The sequence below is a fragment of the Paramormyrops kingsleyae genome, chromosome 3 (assembly GCF_048594095.1).
Source record: "Paramormyrops kingsleyae isolate MSU_618 chromosome 3, PKINGS_0.4, whole genome shotgun sequence".
NCBI lineage: Eukaryota > Metazoa > Chordata > Actinopteri > Osteoglossiformes > Mormyridae > Paramormyrops > Paramormyrops kingsleyae.
In genome coordinates this window covers 43,466,761-43,484,287 of record NC_132799.1, presented here as the reverse complement: position 1 = coordinate 43,484,287, position 17,527 = coordinate 43,466,761, and the positions used below count along the sequence as shown (strand labels likewise).

At 42.0% G+C, this 17,527-nt stretch overlaps 2 protein-coding genes across 2 annotated transcripts; both read left to right on the top strand.

Moving 5' to 3' along the window:
• Positions 1-3,418: 3,418 nt before the first annotated feature.
• LOC140588414 (uncharacterized) lies at positions 3,419-4,937 on the top strand. Its single transcript, XM_072710403.1, has 2 exons — positions 3,419-3,548; positions 4,146-4,937. Exons 1-2 carry the CDS (start codon positions 3,461-3,463, stop codon positions 4,919-4,921), a joined length of 864 nt encoding a protein of 287 aa, XP_072566504.1. The 5' UTR covers positions 3,419-3,460; the 3' UTR covers positions 4,922-4,937.
• A 2,188-nt stretch (positions 4,938-7,125) lies between these two features.
• On the top strand, positions 7,126-17,074 carry LOC140588346 (uncharacterized). Its single transcript, XM_072710363.1, has 2 exons — positions 7,126-7,385; positions 16,299-17,074. Exons 1-2 carry the CDS (start codon positions 7,373-7,375, stop codon positions 17,072-17,074), a joined length of 789 nt encoding a protein of 262 aa, XP_072566464.1. The 5' UTR covers positions 7,126-7,372.
• The last annotated feature ends 453 nt before the right edge of the window (positions 17,075-17,527 follow it).

Here is a 17,527-nt window from a genome sequence, read left to right as displayed (position 1 = left end):
GTTATACCGCCATTGAAAAGGTACCATGCTACCGCATTTTTGAAAGCTGTTGTGTATTACATTTCATTAGTACAGGTGTTTTGACATTATAGCATACCTATCAGAATAGCACACTCTCAGTTAAAGCGCATGCGTAGAACAGAATTACATGTCCGCTAGCTCATAAATGTAGCATATTGCTGCAAGAATTTTCGACAGAAAGTAAGCAATTATGCTTTCCGGTTATTACGTGCAGTTACAGTTATAATAATAATTGATACTTTTATTGATCCCTGTGGGGAAATTGTCTTCTTTACACCTCCCTCAATTTGCTCTTTATAAATCAAGCTCTATGTGAAAGACAGTCACCTGTGTGGGCCCCCAGGAAGCTGGGTGTTAAGGGCCTTGCTAAAGGACGTGCTGAGGTTGGGTTTGGACCGGTGACCTTCTGATTACAGGCACAAGGACTTAGCCCATGTACTGAGCCACACCCCCCCCCAGTTGTGTATTAGTAGCATTTATGATGTTTCTCTAATGTGAGCTAGTACATAACCCAGCTAGTACCAACCGTTGCAACAATACTCTAGTTTTCTGTCATACTCATTGTTTTATTTTCTTGCATTGTCCATTTTTGTTCATAGTCTTTAATATTCCAAATAACGACAATTTCAGATAACTACTGGAACAATGAGTTCTGGAGGGGAGCAAGCTCCGTTACATGCTATAGATATGTTGATCTGATACCTTTCCGTATCAGATTGTTACCACTGTTAAAAACCACAGGTATTTTATTCTGATTGTATGTATTTCCTTATTAGGGCACATTAGTTACTCCTGTTAAAAAATCAGTTTATTCTGACATTGTAAATTTCCTGAAGAGTTTACCCTCTTTAAAATGATGGAGTTCCACTTGTGCCAAAAATATGCTGATATGCATATGAGCTTTCCGTTTCTGCCAAAAATATGTAAACAGCACACAGTCCATGTCGGCTGAGCATGTGACAAAGCATTTGTCTGTGACGACTCTATTTTGTCAATGAGTTTGTCTGTGGAGCCCCTGAAGGAACCAAAAGGTGTCTGCTAATTAGATACCCAGGAATAAACTGTGTGGCCCCTGCCCAAGCATTGCTGCCCAAACAGCAGTCTCCTCCTTATGCCGCCGAGGGAGGAGTAGCAACTGGTTCCCCTGCCCCTTCCCCTCTCCCCCCTGCAGATGAGGATCATAACCATTCAGCGCCCGACTCCACCTCCTTATCAGTGACGACGTGCCGCGGTCAAAAACTCAGGCAGTAGGACGAGGCAGAAAAAATTCTTGCCCCTATGTTGTTATTTACAAATCCTCAAGAGGGAGATAACTTTGGTCATCTGACACTGTAGATGAAGGAGTTGAAGGACATTGTCAGTGACCTGCTGGATCCCAGGCAGAACAGACCTCGCTATGTGGCAGCCCTTCTGATACAGGTCGCCCCGCGCATGGACTGGATGATGATGCATCAGTTTAAGCAGGAGCCTAGTAAATCCTGCGAGTGCTACACCGAACGACTGATGGCAGCTTTCTCCAACTACAGTGGGATGGACCGCCCAGCGAACCAAGAGTGTATGTGATGTAAAATACACTAAGAGAGCTCAGTTCCTTTAAAGAGAGGTACTTATAATACTCTGTATTAGTTTTCGTGAGCTGTCCTCTTAAAAAGTACAACACCAGTGCTCCATATTCAAATTGTCCCATGAAAAACTACAACCTCCAAACATCAAACTACATGCTTCTATGTCACCTACACTTCAGACTTCATCCTCAAAATCAAAGCAGTATTAACACAAGCAACATCCATCACTTAAAGCCAATATAAGTCTGCTACAACTGGACTAATTTGTTTATCTAAGCAAAACAAACATTTTATGTTCAAGTTTTCTTAAAACTACTGAAACAAATAAATGGCTGCCCTACAGTTCCGCTGTTTTGTTTGTCACCCTGAATTATGTCCTTCATAGTGTGGAAAAAACCGAAGGCTGAGGAATGTTACGTAACACAGCTAGAATGCAATAACTCTCTCTGGTGTAATTCACTGTGTGGTCTTAAGTGTGGTGTCTTCTTCATAACACTCCCTAACTCTTGTATTCATGACCATGAGATAGGGTGGGCTGCTTTTCTTCCTTGCTTTGGCTAGTATTCCTCCCTTTCCTCCCCAGCCTTGGTTGGTGGTTCAGGCAGCATCACCTTGTTTTAGTAGACCCAGGTGCCATACATTTTGAAAGTAGGCTCAAGTGCACAAAATGTTCTAGCAGAAGTCTTAGACAAACTCTGAATTACAAAGTAATCTGACTCCTTCTGAAGCTGTGAGAAATTGTTCATCTGTATTTGCTGCATTGTCACTTGTTGATCTGCGTGTGCCCTGCTCCAGCAGTAAAGGGGAGATCGCGTGCAGAGCTGGTTTTCTGTAGGTCTGAGTAAAAATAAAATATCCTCTTCATACAGGAACCAAGTCTATGGCTGGAAATTTCTGCAACAGAGCCATTTAGTTATTTCTAGAAAAACATATAGAGCCAATGAAGGAACCTGATGTCATAGTAACACAGGTCACTGTCCGTGGTGCTGAATTCTCTACTAGATGGGCTGGTGCTGAATGAATAGGACAGCTGGCCAACGTGTCTGTGTTCTTCCACTGACTGGCACCCTGACAAGGAGGGGGAAAAATTCATACAGTAAATTAGTTAACAATAATTAGTAATCACGTATAGTTCTCATTTATCATGATGTAAAATTCAAAAACCATTTCTGACTATTAATCTGCACATTTTAATAATTTAATTAATATTACCTAATTTGTTTATCATTTTCTGCAATCACTGTGCGTTAAAGCAAGTTTTAAAACTAGCTGTGAAATTGTTGATGCTGTTGTTGATCTGAATGTTGCTGACGGAGCCTTAGGATACGTCTTCATACAGATGAGTGAGGGGATGGATGCACTATTCTATGGAGGCCTCTGAAGAGAAAAAATTATCCCAATTTTATATTGAGAGGGATGGTTAATTCCATTTTAATGCAGACTGCGTTAAAAGTCCCTGTTCTGCCGTTGATCTTTTGCATGCATGCTATCATGTATTAGTTTACTCTGTATTTTGATCACATGTCAAACTAAAGAATTTTTGGTCGTATTTTTGTTCCTAATTTTGAAGTAATTGTAAAATAAAAATGTTGTTCTTTTCCGCCGCCATGCTTCGTCTTACTTGTGAAGGTTATGCTTGCATTGAACTTGCTTTGTAGACAGTAAGATCCTGCCGGCATTAATTCTCCACTGTGTGGTAATTTTGAGAAATTGCGCACGTTTCTTATCCCGTCAGAATCGGTAAAACTAACGCCATGCGAATGTGTCTTAGCGCAGAGTTTAGAATATTTACGGTTTCCGGTCAATGAAGGCAGTTTGAAATAAAACAAAAACGTTTAAACTTTCTGGATGCGCAAACTCTCGCTCTTGGCAAGATGGTGCAGATAGTCGAGATAAAGGACTGTTATTCGATGAGAATTCGAATCCATCACTCCTTAAACATGGAGAACATGGATCCAGAAGGTATTAATGATTATAATGATTAAATGATAATAAAGTTGTAGCTCCTGGTATGTGACAAACGAAATGAACGGCCAAGTCTGCATTGGCCTAATGCTTGTTAGTTTTGAGGTAAAGCTGATAAGTAACACATTTGGTTTTCGAGGTAAAATAACCGACCGGTTGAATAATTCAACTTTTATCTACAGAAATGAATGTATTTAGAACTGCAAACGGATACATTGGAAGCGGAGTTTTAAAATGAGAAAATGTAACGATGTGATAGGAAATGCCGTTCGTTATACTCCCCTTCTGTCTCCCATTCTTGCTCATCTTGTTTAAATAATAAGAAAATGAAAAGCAAGATCACTGTTAGTGACAAAAGTGCAGGACTAAATGTGTTTCATTTAATATTTATTCATTTGGATATGTGTGAGAGTAAGCGTATGCATGGATCTTGTCTTCTGGTTTAGCTTTCTTAGCTTTATCGGTAATTCACATTATTTCATTTATCTGACAATCTGAAGCCCATGGACTCATTTTAAACGGATTTTGTAGTAGAGTATTTATCCAGTTATTGTCATGTTCTTATATATCTCTCTGTGTTCCATTTTGTCCCAGTTCATGAGTTTTTGGAGGACAAGTTCATCTCCATTCTGGTCGTGAACTTCGAGAGGAGCCCACTGACCATGGAGAACTTGCAGTCTCTGGCCCTCAGTGTCCCTTCATTTTATTGGCGGCTCACTGGGGAGGAGCTGGATCCCAGCCTATTGCACGTAGCACCTGCACGACTGCAAGTGGTACATCATGGTACAGAGACTGGTGTCCAGCATGGGGATGGAGAATCACCAGCTGAGGAGGATGACCATTACGGACAGGAGCTGCCATCATCCAGCTCTATAAGGGAGGCTTCCCCTGCAGCTCCAGCATCCACGACTGAGGATGCTAATGGACTTCCTGAGGCTCTCCCCTTGGCCTGGGGTGAAGATGAGCCCTCATCTCCATCCTTATCTGTGCCTTCTGACACTCAACCTGGAAGTCAGATTGAGCCAGAACATGCTGAGCCCTCCAGCTCCACCTTCTGGATCCCTGTGGGCCCTAACAGCACGTGGCAGCAGCTTGAGATCGAAGGCCGCAACTACCTGCGGAAGCTGGATGAGCTCAGCATCTACGATGGACTCTGGGGCATTACGGACTACGGTGATGACCACACCGTGGTCATGTCCGTGCATGTCTCCGTGCATGTGAGCAGTTCTCTGCGAACATGGGGCGTGAGGCAGGAGGAGAGGCCTCCTCAGAGGCCCGCTGGCACCAGACAGAGGAAGCGCAAGGCCGAGCCCGACGACACCAGCGGCTCAAGTTCTCCTCCACCGCACAAGAGGCCCATGCGCTTCTGACTGGATTCCATGTTTTTACGCTGTAAGTTACATTTTTATTTCAACATAATTAGAAGATCCCGCAGGAAAATATTAGTCAGTTACTTAATAAATGACCAAAAAGTAGTTGAATAGGACAGCTGGCCAACGTGTCTGTGTGCTTCCACTGACTGGCACCCTGACATATAATGATTTTTAACAACGAGGGGGAAAAATTCATACAGTAAATTAGTTAACATTAATTAGTAATCAAGTATAGTTCTCATTTATCATAATGTAAAATTCAATAACCTTTTCTGACTATTAATCTGCACAATTTAATAATTTAATTAATATTACCTAATTTGTTTATCATTTTCTGCAATCACTGTGCGTTTAAGCAAGTTTTAAAACTAGCTGTGAAATTGTTGATGCTGTTGTTGATCTGAATGTTGCTGACAGAGCCTTAGGATACGTCTCTATACACATGAGTGAGGGGATGGATGCACTATTCTATGGAGGCCTCTGAAGAGAAAAAAATTATCCCAATTTTATATTGAGAGGGATGGTTAATTCCTTTTTAATGCAGACAACGTTAAAAGTCCCTGTTCTGCCATTTATCTTTTGCATGCATGCTATCATGTATTAGTTTACTCTGTATTTTGATCACATGTCAAACTAAAGAATTTTTGGTCGTATTTTTGTTCCTAATTTTGAAGTAATTGTAAAATAAAAATGTTGTTCTTTTCCGCCGCCATGCTTCGTCTTACTTGTGAAGGTTATGCTTGCATTGAACTTGCTTTGTAGACAGTAAGATCCTGCCGGCATTAATTCTCCACTGTGTGGTAATTTTGAGAAATTGCGCACGTTTCTTATCCCGTCAGAATCGGTAAAACTAACGCCATGCGAATGTGTCTTAGCGCAGAGTTTAAAATATTTACAGTTTCCGGTCAATGAAGGCAGTTTGAAATAAAACAAAAACGGTTAAACTTTCTGGATGCGCAAACTCTCGCTCTTGGCAAAATGGTGCAGATAGTTGAGATATAGGACTGTTACTCGATGAGATCTCGAATCCATCACTCCTTAAACGTGGAGAACATGGATCCAGAAGGTATTAATGATTATAGTGATTAAATGATAATAAAGTTGTAGCTCCCGGTATGTGACAGACGAAATGAACGGCCAAGTCTGCATTGGCCTAATGCTTGTTAGTCTTGAGGTAAAGCTGATAAGTAACACCTTTGGTTTTCGAGGTAAAATAACCGACCTGTTGAAAAATTCAACTTTTATCTACAGAAACGAATGTATTTTGAACTGCAAACGGATACATTGGAAGCAGAGTTTTAAAATGAGAAAATGTAACGATGTGATAGGAAATGCCATTCGTTATACTCCCCTTCTGTCTCCCATTCTTGCTCATCTTGTTTAAATAATAAGAAAATGAAAAGCAAGATCACTGTTAGTGACAAAAGTGCAGGACTAAATGCGTTTCATTTAATATTTATTCATTTGCATATGTGTGAGAGTAAGCGTATGCATGGATGTTGTCTTCTGGTTTAGCTTTCTTAGCTTTATCGGTAATTCACATTATTTAATTTATCTGACAATCTGAAGCCCATGGACTCATTTTAAACTGATTTTGTAGTAGAGTATTTATCCAGTTATTGTCATGTTCTTATATATCTCTCTGTGTTCCATTTTGTCCCAGTTCATGAGTTTGTGGAGGACAAGTTCATCTCCATTCTGGTCGTGAACTTCGAGAGGAGCCCACTGACCATGGAGAACTTGCTGTCTCTGGCCCTCAGTGTCCCTTCATTTTATTGGCGGCTCACTGGGGAGGAGTTGGATCCCAGCCTATTGCACGTAGCAACTGCACGGCTGCAAGTGGTACATCATGGTACAGAGACTGGTGTCCAGCATGGGGATGGAGAATCACCAGCTGAGGAGGATGACCATTACGGACAGGAGCTGCCATCACCCAGCTCTAGAAGGGAGGCTTCCCCTGCAGCTCCAGCATCCACGACTGAGGATGCTAATGGGCTTCCTGAGGCTCTCCCCTTGGCCTGGGGTGAAGATGAGCCCTCATCTCCATCCTTATCTGTGGCTTCTGACACTCAACCTGGAAGTCAGATTGAGCCAGAACATGCTGAGCCCTCCAGCTCCACCTTCTGGATCCCTGTGGGCCCTAACAGCACGTGGCAGCAGCTTGAGATCGAAGGCCGCAACTACCTGCGGAAGCTGGATGAGCTCAGCATCCCCGAGGGACTCTGGGGCATTACGGACTACGGTGATGACCACACCGTGGTCATGTCCGTGCATGTCCCCGTGCATGTGAGCAGTTCTCTGCGAACATGGGGCATGAGGCAGGAGGAGAGGCCTCCTCAGAGGCCCGCTGGCACCAGTCAGAGGAAGCGCAAGGCCGAGCCCGACGACACCAGCGGCTCAAGTTCTCCTCCACTGCACAAGAGGCCCATGCGCTTCTGACTGGATTCCATGTTTTTACGCTGTAAGTTACATTTTTATTTCAACATAATTAGAAGATCCCGCAGGAAAATATTAGTCAGTTACTTAATAAATGACCAAAAAGTAGTTGAATAGGACAGCTGGCCAACGTGTCTGTGTGCTTCCACTGACTGGCACCCTGACATATAATGATTTTTAACAACGAGGGGGAAAAATTCATACAGTAAATTAGTTAACATTAATTAGTAATCAAGTATAGTTCTCATTTATAATAATGTAAAATTCAATAACCTTTTCTGACTATTAATCTGCACAATTTAATAATTTAATTAATATTACCTAATTTGTTTATCATTTTCTGCAATCACTGTGCGTTTAAGCAAGTTTTAAAACTAGCTGTGAAATTGTTGATGCTGTTGTTGATCTGAATGTTGCTGACAGAGCCTTAGGATACGTCTCTATACACATGAGTGAGGGGATGGATGCACTATTCTATGGAGGCCTCTGAAGAGAAAAAAATTATCCCAATTTTATATTGAGAGGGATGGTTAATTCCTTTTTAATGCAGACAACGTTAAAAGTCCCTGTTCTGCCATTTATCTTTTGCATGCATGCTATCATGTATTAGTTTACTCTGTATTTTGATCACATGTCAAACTAAAGAATTTTTGGTCGTATTTTTGTTCCTAATTTTGAAGTAATTGTAAAATAAAAATGTTGTTCTTTTCCGCCGCCATGCTTCGTCTTACTTGTGAAGGTTATGCTTGCATTGAACTTGCTTTGTAGACAGTAAGATCCTGCCGGCATTAATTCTCCACTGTGTGGTAATTTTGAGAAATTGCGCACGTTTCTTATCCCGTCAGAATCGGTAAAACTAACGCCATGCGAATGTGTCTTAGCGCAGAGTTTAAAATATTTACAGTTTCCGGTCAATGAAGGCAGTTTGAAATAAAACAAAAACGGTTAAACTTTCTGGATGCGCAAACTCTCGCTCTTGGCAAAATGGTGCAGATAGTTGAGATATAGGACTGTTACTCGATGAGATCTCGAATCCATCACTCCTTAAACGTGGAGAACATGGATCCAGAAGGTATTAATGATTATAGTGATTAAATGATAATAAAGTTGTAGCTCCCGGTATGTGACAGACGAAATGAACGGCCAAGTCTGCATTGGCCTAATGCTTGTTAGTCTTGAGGTAAAGCTGATAAGTAACACCTTTGGTTTTCGAGGTAAAATAACCGACCTGTTGAAAAATTCAACTTTTATCTACAGAAACGAATGTATTTTGAACTGCAAACGGATACATTGGAAGCAGAGTTTTAAAATGAGAAAATGTAACGATGTGATAGGAAATGCCATTCGTTATACTCCCCTTCTGTCTCCCATTCTTGCTCATCTTGTTTAAATAATAAGAAAATGAAAAGCAAGATCACTGTTAGTGACAAAAGTGCAGGACTAAATGCGTTTCATTTAATATTTATTCATTTGCATATGTGTGAGAGTAAGCGTATGCATGGATGTTGTCTTCTGGTTTAGCTTTCTTAGCTTTATCGGTAATTCACATTATTTAATTTATCTGACAATCTGAAGCCCATGGACTCATTTTAAACTGATTTTGTAGTAGAGTATTTATCCAGTTATTGTCATGTTCTTATATATCTCTCTGTGTTCCATTTTGTCCCAGTTCATGAGTTTGTGGAGGACAAGTTCATCTCCATTCTGGTCGTGAACTTCGAGAGGAGCCCACTGACCATGGAGAACTTGCAGTCTCTGGTCCTCAGTGTCCCTTCATTTTATTAGTTGGATCCCAGCCTATTGCACGTAGCAACTGCACGGCTGCAAGTGGTACATCATGGTACAGAGACTGGTGTCCAGCATGGGGATGGAGAATCACCAGCTGAGGAGGATGACCATTACGGACAGGAGCTGCCATCACCCAGCTCTAGAAGGGAGGCTTCCCCTGCACCTCCAGCATCCACGACTGAGGATGCTAATGGGCTTCCTGAGGCTCTCCCCTTGGCCTGGGGTGAAGATGAGCCCTCATCTCCATCCTTATCTGTGGCTTCTGACACTCAACCTGGAAGTCAGATTGAGCCAGAACATGCTGAGCCCTCCAGCTCCACCTTCTGGATCCCTGTGGGCCCTAACAGCACGTGGCAGCAGCTTGAGATCGAAGGCCGCAACTACCTGCGGAAGCTGGATGAGCTCAGCATCCCCGAGGGACTCTGGGGCATTACGGACTACGGTGATGACCACACCGTGCTCATGTCCGTGCATGTCTCCGTGCATGTGAGCAGTTCTCTGCGAACATGGGGCGTGAGGCAGGAGGAGAGGCCTCCTCAGAGGCCCGCTGGCACCAGTCAGAGGAAGCGCAAGGCCGAGCCCGACGACACCAGCGGCTCAAGTTCTCCTCCACCGCACAAGAGGCCCATGCGCTTCTGACTGGATTCCATGTTTTTACGCTGTAAGTTACAGTACATTTTTATTTCAACATAATTAGAAGATCCCGCAGGAAAATATTAGTCAGTTACTTAATAAATTACCAAAAAGTAGTTGAATAGGACAGCTGGCCAACGTGTCTGTGTGCTTCCACTGACTGGCACCCTGACATATAATGATTTTTAACAACGAGGGGGAAAAATTCATACAGTAAATTAGTTAACAATAATTAGTAATCACGTATAGTTCTCATTTATCATAATGTAAAATTCAATAACCTTTTCTGTCTATTAATCTGCACAATTTAATAATTTAATTAATATTACCTAATTTGTTTATCATTTTCTGCAATCACTGTGCGTTTAAGCAAGTTTTAAAACTAGCTGTGAAATTGTTGATGCTGTTGTTGATCTGAATGTTGCTGACAGAGCCTTAGGATACGTCTCTATACACATGAGTGAGGGGATGGATGCACTATTCTATGGAGGCCTCTGAAGAGAAAAAAATTATCCCAATTTTATATTGAGAGGGATGGTTAATTCCTTTTTAATGCAGACAACGTTAAAAGTCCCTGTTCTGCCGTTTATCTTTTGCATGCATGCTATCATGTATTAGTTTACTCTGTATTTTGATCACATGTCAAACTAAAGAATTTTTGGTCGTATTTTTGTTCCTAATTTTGAAGTAATTGTAAAATAAAAATGTTGTTCTTTTCCGCCGCCATGCTTCGTCTTACTTGTGAAGGTTATGCTTGCATTGAACTTGCTTTGTAGACAGTAAGATCCTGCCGGCATTAATTCTCCACTGTGTGGTAATTTTGAGAAATTGCGCACGTTTCTTATCCCGTCAGAATCGGTAAAACTAACGCCATGCGAATGTGTCTTAGCGCAGAGTTTAAAATATTTACAGTTTCCGGTCAATGAAGGCAGTTTGAAATAAAACAAAAACGGTTAAACTTTCTGGATGCGCAAACTCTCGCTCTTGGCAAAATGGTGCAGATAGTTGAGATAAAGGACTGTTACTCGATGAGATCTCGAATCCATCACTCCTTAAACGTGGAGAACATGGATCCAGAAGGTATTAATGATTATAGTGATTAAATGATAATAAAGTTGTAGCTCCCGGTATGTGACAGACGAAATGAACGGCCAAGTCTGCATTGGCCTAATGCTTGTTAGTCTTGAGGTAAAGCTGATAAGTAACACCTTTGGTTTTCGAGGTAAAATAACCGACCTGTTGAAAAATTCAACTTTTATCTACAGAAACGAATGTATTTTGAACTGCAAACGGATACATTGGAAGCAGAGTTTTAAAATGAGAAAATGTAACGATGTGATAGGAAATGCCATTCGTTATACTCCCCTTCTGTCTCCCATTCTTGCTCATCTTGTTTAAATAATAAGAAAATGAAAAGCAAGATCACTGTTAGTGACAAAAGTGCAGGACTAAATGCGTTTCATTTAATATTTATTCATTTGCATATGTGTGAGAGTAAGCGTATGCATGGATGTTGTCTTCTGGTTTAGCTTTCTTAGCTTTATCGGTAATTCACATTATTTAATTTATCTGACAATCTGAAGCCCATGGACTCATTTTAAACTGATTTTGTAGTAGAGTATTTATCCAGTTATTGTCATGTTCTTATATATCTCTCTGTGTTCCATTTTGTCCCAGTTCATGAGTTTGTGGAGGACAAGTTCATCTCCATTCTGGTCGTGAACTTCGAGAGGAGCCCACTGACCATGGAGAACTTGCAGTCTCTGGTCCTCAGTGTCCCTTCATTTTATTAGTTGGATCCCAGCCTATTGCACGTAGCAACTGCACGGCTGCAAGTGGTACATCATGGTACAGAGACTGGTGTCCAGCATGGGGATGGAGAATCACCAGCTGAGGAGGATGACCATTACGGACAGGAGCTGCCATCACCCAGCTCTAGAAGGGAGGCTTCCCCTGCAGCTCCAGCATCCACGACTGAGGATGCTAATGGGCTTCCTGAGGCTCTCCCCTTGGCCTGGGGTGAAGATGAGCCCTCATCTCCATCCTTATCTGTGGCTTCTGACACTCAACCTGGAAGACAGATTGAGCCAGAACATGCTGAGCCCTCCAGCTCCACCTTCTGGATCCCTGTGGGCCCTAACAGCACGTGGCAGCAGCTTGAGATCGAAGGCCGCAACTACCTGCGGAAGCTGGATGAGCTCAGCATCCCCGAGGGACTCTGGGGCATTACGGACTACGGTGATGACCACACCGTGCTCATGTCCGTGCATGTCTCCGTGCATGTGAGCAGTTCTCTGCGAACATGGGGCGTGAGGTAGGAGGAGAGGCCTCCTCAGAGGCCCGCTGGCACCAGTCAGAGGAAGCGCAAGGCCGAGCCCGACGACACCAGCGGCTCAAGTTCTCCTCCACCGCACAAGAGGCCCATGCGCTTCTGACTGGATTCCATGTTTTTACGCTGTAAGTTACAGTACATTTTTATTTCAACATAATTAGAAGATCCCGCAGGAAAATATTAGTCAGTTACTTAATAAATGACCAAAAAGTAGTTGAATAGGACAGCTGGCCAACGTGTCTGTGTGCTTCCACTGACTGGCACCCTGACATATAATGATTTTTAACAACGAGGGGGAAAAATTCATACAGTAAATTAGTTAACAATAATTAGTAATCACGTATAGTTCTCATTTATCATAATGTAAAATTCAATAACCTTTTCTGTCTATTAATCTGCACAATTTAATAATTTAATTAATATTACCTAATTTGTTTATCATTTTCTGCAATCACTGTGCGTTTAAGCAAGTTTTAAAACTAGCTGTGAAATTGTTGATGCTGTTGTTGATCTGAATGTTGCTGACAGAGCCTTAGGATACGTCTCTATACACATGAGTGAGGGGATGGATGCACTATTCTATGGAGGCCTCTGAAGAGAAAAAAATTATCCCAATTTTATATTGAGAGGGATGGTTAATTCCTTTTTAATGCAGACAACGTTAAAAGTCCCTGTTCTGCCGTTGATCTTTTGCATGCATGCTATCATGTATTAGTTTACTCTGTATTTTGATCACATGTCAAACTAAAGAATTTTTGGTCGTATTTTTGTTCCTAATTTTGAAGTAATTGTAAAATAAAAATGTTGTTCTTTTCCGCCGCCATGCTTCGTCTTACTTGTGAAGGTTATACTTGCATTGAACTTGCTTTGTAGACAGTAAGATCCTGCCGGCATTAATTCTCCACTGTGTGGTAATTTTGAGAAATTGCGCACGTTTCTTATCCCGTCAGAATCGGTAAAACTAACGCCATGCGAATGTGTCTTAGCGCAGAGTTTAAAATATTTACGGTTTCCGGTCAATGAAGGCAGTTTGAAATAAAACAAAAACGGTTAAACTTTCTGGATGCGCAAACTCTCGCTCTTGGCAAAATGGTGCAGATAGTTGAGATAAAGGACTGTTACTCGATGAGATTTCGAATCCATCACTCCTTAAACGTGGAGAACATGGATCCAGAAGGTATTAATGATTATAGTGATTAAATGATAATAAAGTTGTAGCTCCCGGTATGTGACAGACGAAATGAACGGCCAAGTCTGCATTGGCCTAATGCTTGTTAGTCTTGAGGTAAAGCTGATAAGTAACACCTTTGGTTTTCGAGGTAAAATAACCGACCTGTTGAAAAATTCAACTTTTATCTACAGAAACGAATGTATTTTGAACTGCAAACGGATACATTGGAAGCAGAGTTTTAAAATGAGAAAATGTAACGATGTGATAGGAAATGCCATTCGTTATACTCCCCTTCTGTCTCCCATTCTTGCTCATCTTGTTTAAATAATAAGAAAATGAAAAGCAAGATCACTGTTAGTGACAAAAGTGCAGGACTAAATGCGTTTCATTTAATATTTATTCATTTGCATATGTGTGAGAGTAAGCGTATGCATGGATGTTGTCTTCTGGTTTAGCTTTCTTAGCTTTATCGGTAATTCACATTATTTAATTTATCTGACAATCTGAAGCCCATGGACTCATTTTAAACTGATTTTGTAGTAGAGTATTTATCCAGTTATTGTCATGTTCTTATATATCTCTCTGTGTTCCATTTTGTCCCAGTTCATGAGTTTGTGGAGGACAAGTTCATCTCCATTCTGGTCGTGAACTTCGAGAGGAGCCCACTGACCATGGAGAACTTGCAGTCTCTGGTCCTCAGTGTCCCTTCATTTTATTAGTTGGATCCCAGCCTATTGCACGTAGCAACTGCACGGCTGCAAGTGGTACATCATGGTACAGAGACTGGTGTCCAGCATGGGGATGGAGAATCACCAGCTGAGGAGGATGACCATTACGGACAGGAGCTGCCATCACCCAGCTCTAGAAGGGAGGCTTCCCCTGCAGCTCCAACATCCACGACTGAGGATGCTAATGGGCTTCCTGAGGCTCTCCCCTTGGCCTGGGGTGAAGATGAGCCCTCATCTCCATCCTTATCTGTGGCTTCTGACACTCAACCTGGAAGTCAGATTGAGCCAGAACATACTGAGCCCTCCAGCTCCACCTTCTGGATCCCTGTGGGCCCTAACAGCACGTGGCAGCAGCTTGAGATCGAAGGCCGCAACTACCTGCGGAAGCTGGATGAGCTCAGCATCCCCGAGGGACTCTGGGGCATTACGGACTACGGTGATGACCACACCGTGCTCATGTCCGTGCATGTCTCCGTGCATGTGAGCAGTTCTCTGCGAACATGGGGCGTGAGGCAGGAGGAGAGGCCTCCTCAGAGGCCCGCTGGCACCAGACAGAGGAAGCGCAAGGCCGAGCCCGACGACACCAGCGGCTCAAGTTCTCCTCCACCGCACAAGAGGCCCATGCGCTTCTGACTGGATTCCATGTTTTTACGCTGTAAGTTACATTTTTATTTCAACATAATTAGAAGATCCCGCAGGAAAATATTAGTCAGTTACTTAATAAATGACCAAAAAGTAGTTGAATAGGACAGCTGGCCAACGTGTCTGTGTGCTTCCACTGACTGGCACCCTGACATATAATGATTTTTAACAACGAGGGGGAAAAATTCATGCAGTAAATTAGTTAACATTAATAAGTAATCAAGTATAGTTCTCATTTATAATAATGTAAAATTCAATAACCTTTTCTGACTATTAATCTGCACAATTTAATAATTTAATTAATATTACCTAATTTGTTTATCATTTTCTGCAATCACTGTGCGTTTAAGCAAGTTTTAAAACTAGCTGTGAAATTGTTGATGCTGTTGTTGATCTGAATGTTGCTGACAGAGCCTTAGGATACGTCTCTATACACATGAGTGAGGGGATGGATGCACTATTCTATGGAGGCCTCTGAAGAGAAAAAAATTATCCCAATTTTATATTGAGAGGGATGGTTAATTCCTTTTTAATGCAGACAACGTTAAAAGTCCCTGTTCTGCCGTTGATCTTTTGCATGCATGCTATCATGTATTAGTTTACTCTGTATTTTAATCACGTTAAACTAAAGAATTTTTGGTCGTATTTTTGTTCCTAATTTTGAAGTAATTGTAAAATAAAAATGTTGTTCTTTTCCGCTGCCATGCTTCGTCTTACTTGAGAAGGTTATACTTGCATTGAACTTGCTTTGTAGACAGTAAGATCCTGCCGGCGTTAATTCTCCACTGTGTGGTAATTTTGAGAAATTGCGCACGTTTCTTATCCCGTCAGAATCGGTAAAACTAACGCAATGCGAATGTGTCTTAGCGCAGAGTTTAAAATATTTACGGTTTCCGGTCAATGAAGGCAGTTTGAAATAAAACAAAAACGGTTAAACTTTCTGGATGCGCAAACTCTCGCTCTTGGCAAAATGGTGCAGATAGTTGAGATAAAGGACTGTTACTCGATGAGATCTCGAATCCATCACTCCTTAAACGTGGAGAACATGGATCCAGAAGGTATTAATGATTATAGTGATTAAATGATAATAAAGTTGTAGCTCCCGGTATGTGACAGACGAAATGAACGGCCAAGTCTGCATTGGCCTAATGCTTGTTAGTCTTGAGGTAAAGCTGATAAGTAACACCTTTGGTTTTCGAGGTAAAATAACCGACCTGTTGAAAAATTCAATTTTTATCTACAGAAACGAATGTATTTTGAACTGCAAACGGATACATTGGAAGCAGAGTTTTAAAATGAGAAAATGTAACGATGTGATAGGAAATGCCATTCGTTATACTCCCCTTCTGTCTCCCATTCTTGCTCATCTTGTTTAAATAATAAGAAAATGAAAAGCAAGATCACTGTTAGTGACAAAAGTGCAGGACTAAATGCGTTTCATTTAATATTTATTCATTTGCATATGTGTGAGAGTAAGCGTATGCATGGATGTTGTCTTCTGGTTTAGCTTTCTTAGCTTTATCGGTAATTCACATTATTTCATTTATCTGACAATCTGAAGCCCATGGACTCATTTTAAACTGATTTTGTAGTAGAGTATTTATCCAGTTATTGTCATGTTCTTTGTGTTCCATTTTGTCCCAGTTCATGAGTTTGTGGAGGACAAGTTCATCTCCATTCTGGTCGTGAACTTCGAGAGGAGCCCACTGACCATGGAGAACTTGCTGTCTCTGGCCCTCAGTGTCCCTTCATTTTATTGGCGGCTCACTGGGGAGGAGTTGGATCCCAGCCTATTGCACGTAGCAACTGCACGGCTGCAAGTGGTACATCATGGTACAGAGACTGGTGTCCAGCATGGGGATGGAGAATCACCAGCTGAGGAGGATGACCATTACGGACAGGAGCTGCCATCACCCAGCTCTAGAAGGGAGGCTTCCCCTGCACCTCCAGCATCCACGACTGAGGATGCTAATGGGCTTCCTGAGGCTCTCCCCTTGGCCTGGGGTGAAGATGAGCCCTCATCTCCATCCTTATCTGTGGCTTCTGACACTCAACCTGGAAGTCAGATTGAGCCAGAACATGCTGAGCCCTCCAGCTCCACCTTCTGGATCCCTGTGGGCCCTAACAGCACGTGGCAGCAGCTTGAGATCGAAGGCCGCAACTACCTGCGGAAGCTGGATGAGCTCAGCATCCCCGAGGGACTCTGGGGCATTACGGACTACGGTGATGACCACACCGTGCTCATGTCCGTGCATGTCTCCGTGCATGTGAGCAGTTCTCTGCGAACATGGGGCGTGAGGCAGGAGGAGAGGCCTCCTCAGAGGCCCGCTGGCACCAGTCAGAGGAAGCGCAAGGCCGAGCCCGACGACACCAGCGGCTCAAGTTCTCCTCCACCGCACAAGAGGCCCATGCGCTTCTGACTGGATTCCATGTTTTTACGCTGTAAGTTACAGTACATTTTTATTTCAACATAATTAGAAGATCCCGCAGGAAAATATTAGTCAGTTACTTAATAAATTACCAAAAAGTAGTTGAATAGGACAGCTGGCCAACGTGTCTGTGTGCTTCCACTGACTGGCACCCTGACATATAATGATTTTTAACAACGAGGGGGAAAAATTCATACAGTAAATTAGTTAACAATAATTAGTAATCACGTATAGTTCTCATTTATCATAATGTAAAATTCAATAACCTTTTCTGTCTATTATTCTGCACAATTTAATAATTTAATTAATATTACCTAATTTGTTTATCATTTTCTGCAATCACTGTGCGTTTAAGCAAGTTTTAAAACTAGCTGTGAAATTGTTGATGCTGTTGTTGATCTGAATGTTGCTGACAGAGCCTTAGGATACGTCTCTATACACATG